Source organism: Aedes albopictus, chromosome 2, assembly GCF_035046485.1.
Source record: "Aedes albopictus strain Foshan chromosome 2, AalbF5, whole genome shotgun sequence".
Taxonomy (NCBI): domain Eukaryota; kingdom Metazoa; phylum Arthropoda; class Insecta; order Diptera; family Culicidae; genus Aedes; species Aedes albopictus.
This window is the reverse complement of record NC_085137.1, coordinates 393,900,246-393,905,110: the sequence shown is the minus strand read 5'-3', so window position 1 is coordinate 393,905,110 and position 4,865 is coordinate 393,900,246. Positions and strand designations below refer to the sequence as shown.

At 47.1% G+C, this 4,865-nt stretch overlaps 1 protein-coding gene across 1 annotated transcript; it reads left to right on the top strand.

The window, feature by feature from the left end:
* The first annotated feature begins 717 nt into the window (after positions 1–717).
* On the top strand, positions 718–3,740 carry LOC134286828 (uncharacterized). Its single transcript, XM_062848511.1, has 4 exons — positions 718–2,837; positions 2,888–3,388; positions 3,490–3,684; positions 3,734–3,740. The coding sequence occupies exons 1-4, from the start codon at positions 718–720 to the stop codon at positions 3,738–3,740; spliced, it is 2,823 nt and encodes a 940-aa protein (XP_062704495.1).
* The last annotated feature ends 1,125 nt before the right edge of the window (positions 3,741–4,865 follow it).

The following is a 4,865-nucleotide window of genomic DNA, read 5'->3' as shown; positions in this document are numbered from 1 at the left end:
TTTGATCTAATAGTTTATAGTTAATGTTTGATCTTTTAGACTGGTATAGTAGCAAGTCGCTATAGTTCGGCCAATATAAGAGGCTTATTGTACGAGGTGCACAAGGAGAAACTATCTTGTAAGTCAGAACAAAATTTGTTAAAATGAGTCCAACTAATAAAATTAAAATTTGCAGTTTTGAGCTGCGTGAAGCTGCTACAAAACGTTAGTGTATTCCACAGAATTCCGAACAAACTCAATAAAGATATGTCGGATTTGGAAGCCTCAAAAGTGAGCATAAATTTCACTATGACTGCCTGTGCCGCCTGCACGATGACATCGGATACCGATGAAGGAATGGTTGGTTGCGATGGGTGCAATAACTGGTACCACTACCGGTGTGTTGGCGTGGACGAATTGGACATCCGCAAGCAGGAAAACTGGTTCTGCCCAACGGAAGCTTGCCAGAAAGCGGAGGAAGCACTGGCAAAGAAGTTGGAAGAGAACCGAAAGAAAGGATCTAGAGGTAAGAAGGCTCTGGGGGTGGATGAAGCGTCTGATAAGTCTAGTGCCAAGGCGGATCGACAATCCGGCTCGTCATTCGAGAAGAAGCTGAAGGCGCTGGAAAAGGAGCAACGGTCAAAGGAAAGGGAGATTGAAGAGGAACGCCAACTCTGGGAGAAGCGGATGGCAATGGAAAAGATCCTGAAGGAGAAAAGGCTGCGTATGGAAACCTAAATGCGGCAGCGAGAAATGAAACAGGAAGAAGAACTGTTGGAAAAGGCGTTACGAAAGCAGCAACAGCACTTGGATCGAATGGGACGCATGCGGAAAAGTTACCAGGAGAAGATGTCAGAAGTGCAGGAGAAACTGGATACTTCCGGTTTGAGAAACAAATGGCTGGAGAAGAAGCAGGGGTTTGTAGGGCGCATGGGATCGCTCTCGCTGCAGGAGCAAGCAGGAGGATCAAAGGGAAGACGAAGTGAGAAGAAAGTTAAGATGCCTGATCCGGAAGACCAAGAAGAAGAAGAGAGCGAAGAAGAGATTTCGGAAGAGGAGAGCGAGGATCAAAGCAGCAGTGGAGAAGACGAAGATTGTAGAAGTGAGGAGTCCGACGGTGATACCGAGAAAGAAGTGGACGAAGATGAGAACGCGATAAAAAAGAAGCACAAGAAACGAATTAGCAAGAAGTTAGTATCCCACGGGCTGGGGCGGCATTCAGCTGGGCCTACAAAAGCACAATTAGCAGCGCGGAACGGGTTATCTAAGAAGCTTCCCATATTTTCCGGGAAGCCTGAAGAGTGGCCTCTTTTCATAGGTAGCTACGAAGCATCAAACGAGGCGTGTGGGTACAATGACGTTGAGAACCTCGTACGGCTACAAGAATGTCTTAAAGGATCGGCTTTAGAAAGTGTTCGTGGACAGTTGTTGCTGCCGAAATCGGTGCCGAAAGTGATTGAGAAACTGCGTCAACTCTACGGACGTCCTGAACAACTTTTACAATTTCACCTGGAAAAGGTTAATCGGTTGGACTCCCCAAAAGCCGATAGATTGGAGACATTTATCCCTTTCGGAAATGCGGTGGAGCAGCTTTGTGACCACCTGGAAGCTGCTGACTTGAAGCAACATCTAATCAATCCATTGCTGCTTCAGAATCTGTTGGACAAACTGCCGTCACCAGATAAGAGGGAGTGGGTTCGGTACAAAATCAGCAAGAAGAAGGTGAATTTGAGAACCTTTTCCGATTTCCTATCGCGAATTGTGTCGGAGGCTTGCGAAGCAAATGCATGTGGTACAGTACAAGGGAACGATGGCCGAACAGTGAAGTCCGGCAGAGGAGGAATGAGAAAACATGGCGCAGTCTACGTCCATAGCACGTCCATCAACCCAAGTGGCAGCACTCCCCTTGGGAATCCTCCAACCGGAAGTGTAAAGCCCTGCAGAGTTTGCAAGCGAACGGATCATCGGTTACGGTTCTGCCAAGACTTTAAAGCACTATCTTTCAGGGACCGAATGAAAGTTGTCGAGAAAGGTAAACTTTGCCAAGTTTGTCTAAACGATCATGGAAATGCACCGTGTAAATTCAAAATTCGTTGTAATGTCGTAGAATGCGGAGAACGCCATCATCCTCTTCTACATCCGTTTGAATCAAGAATTGTCATGAACAGTCACTTCCATGTCCAAGGTGCTATACTGTTCCGGATGGTACCTGTTACATTGCACTGCGGCAATCGCATGGTGAGCACTTTGGCGTTCTTGGACGAAGGAGCGTCAATTACTTTGGTGGAGCGTTCGTTAACAGATAGATTAGGTGCAGTAGGAGTTCACGAACCGCTTACGATCACCTGGACAGCAGACGTTACAAGAGACGAAAGAAGCTCAACGAAAATGAACCTCTGGGTATCCGGAAGTGATGGGAAAATTCTGCTGAAGGCAGTACAGACAGTAAAGCAATTGTTATTGCCAAAGCAGTGTGTAGTCGCGACAGCAATGAAGGCAGCATACAGGTATCTACGCGATGTCCCATTTTCTTCCTATTCAAGTCAGCGGCCGGGTATGCAAATTGGACTTAACAACCTACACGCTATCACACCAATGGAAACGAAGCTTGGCCAGCCTGGAGAGCCTATCGCTGTAAAATCGAAACTAGGTTGGGAAGTATACGGACCGAAAAAAAATCCACAGAAAGGACGGAATTTTGTCGGATATCATCACGAAGTTTCAAATGAAGAGCTGCATAATCTTCTGAGGGAGCAGTACGCACTAGAAGAGTCCGTAGTGGCCGTACCACAGGAGTCAAAGGAAGAAAATCGAGCTCGTGAAATCATGGAGTGGACAACAGTTCGTGTGGGCGATCGGTTTGAGATTGGTATGCTTGGAAAAGTGACGAACCGAAGTTTCCAAACAGTTATCCCATGGCGGTGCGCCGAATGAAGCAGCTGGAGCAACGTTTAAGGAAGACACCAGACTTGTTCGACAACGTACGTATGCAGATCGTAGAATACCAGCAAAAAGGGTATGCGCATCAGGCAACGCCACAAGAATTAGCGAGATTTGACCCGAGTTCATCGTGGTTTCTCCCTATTAACTTCGTGTTGAACCCGAAAAAGCCAGGGAAAGTACGATTGGTATGGGATGCAGCGGCAACAGTGGACGGCGTTTCACTCAATTCCCAACTTCTGACAGGCCCGGATTTGCTCACCCCGTTACCAAGCGTTATCTATCGTTTCCGAGAACGACCAATTGGATTTGGAGGCGATATTAAGGAAATGTATCACCAGCTATTAATCCGAGAAGTCGATAAATGCGTTCAACTGTTCTTGTTCCGAAATTCACCGGACGCTCCTCCTAGCGTATATGTTATGGATGTCGCTACGTTTGGATCAAAATGCTCTCCGAGTCAAGCACAGTATGTAAAAAAAACCGTAATGCAAGGGAGTATTCGGAACAGTTTCCAGAGGCCGCAGTTGCAATAGTTGAGAAACACTATGTCGACAAATATTTCGACAGTGTGGACACGGTTCAAGAAGCCGTCAACAGAGCAAAAGAAGTGCGATTCATTCATGCGAATGGTGGTTTCGAGATAAGGAACTGGGTGTCCAACTCCGGCACATTTCTCGACGAGTTGGGAGAAACGAAGGCGTCGCAGGCCGTACATTTCAGCTGCGATAAGGAGAGCGGAACCGAAAGAGTACTAGGAATAGTGTGGGATCCAACGCATGATCATTTTTCGTTCTCAATGGAACATCGGCAGGACGTAAAGCCATATCTTTTGGACGGTGTACGCCCTACAATGAGAATCGTGCTGAGTAGCGTGATGGATTTTTTTGATCCACTTGGATTGCTTACACCGTTCACAATACATGGAAAATTGGTAATTCAAGACCTTTGGCGAACTGGTTGCGAATGGGACGAGGAGATAGACGATGATGCTATGGTAAAGTGGGAGCGATGGACCGGATTACTGCCAATGGTCTCGGGTATTCGTGTTCCACGGTGTTACTTTAAGGGAATACGTTCAACGCTGATTGAGTCTCTGGAGCTCCACATTTTCACCGATGCGAGCATCCACGCATATGGTTGCGCCGTATATTTTCGTGCTGTAATCAATGGACATGTGCAATGTTCGCTGGTTACGTCTCGCTCAAAGGTTTCTCCACTCAAGCTCCAGTCAGTTCCGCGCCTTGAACTTATGACCGCCGTACTAGGTGCTAGGATGTTGCAAACAGTCAAATCTAATCATTCGCTGCCCATCACACGACAAGTTTTGTGGAGCGACTCCCAGACGGTGCTGAGTTGGATTCGGTCTGATCAGCATAAATACAAGCAGTTTGTAGCTTTTCGGATCGGAGAAATCGTAGAGCTAACCACTGCCAGTGACTGGAGATATGTTCCCTCGGATAAAAATATCGCAGACGTCGTGACAAAATGGGGATCCGGTCCACCATTGACATCAAATAGTCCGTGGTTTAACGGACCTCTGTTCCTGTGCGAGCCGGAAAGCATGTGGCCTGCACAAATGGGAGTGATTATTGACGTTCCGGACGAAAAGAAAACCTGCGTGCTGTTTCACGATGCGTCGTTTGCAAGCCCGTTGATCAACGTACAAGTAACGTCGCGTTGGGGAAGACTAATTCGGATCGCCGCCAGCGTCGTTCGATTCATCGAAAACTGTCGCAGAAAAGTAAAAGGCCAGCCCATTCTAGTGTTGCAAGCTCACCGTTCACTGGAAGGCCTAATAAGGAGAGATGTAGAACAAATTCTTCAACCTATGCGTCAAGAAGAACTTCAATTTGGTGAAAAGGTTCTATTGAAACAGGCGCAACGCGAGGGCTTCCTGGAAGAGATTGAAGTATTGGAAAACAAACGGGATTCCAATTCAACGG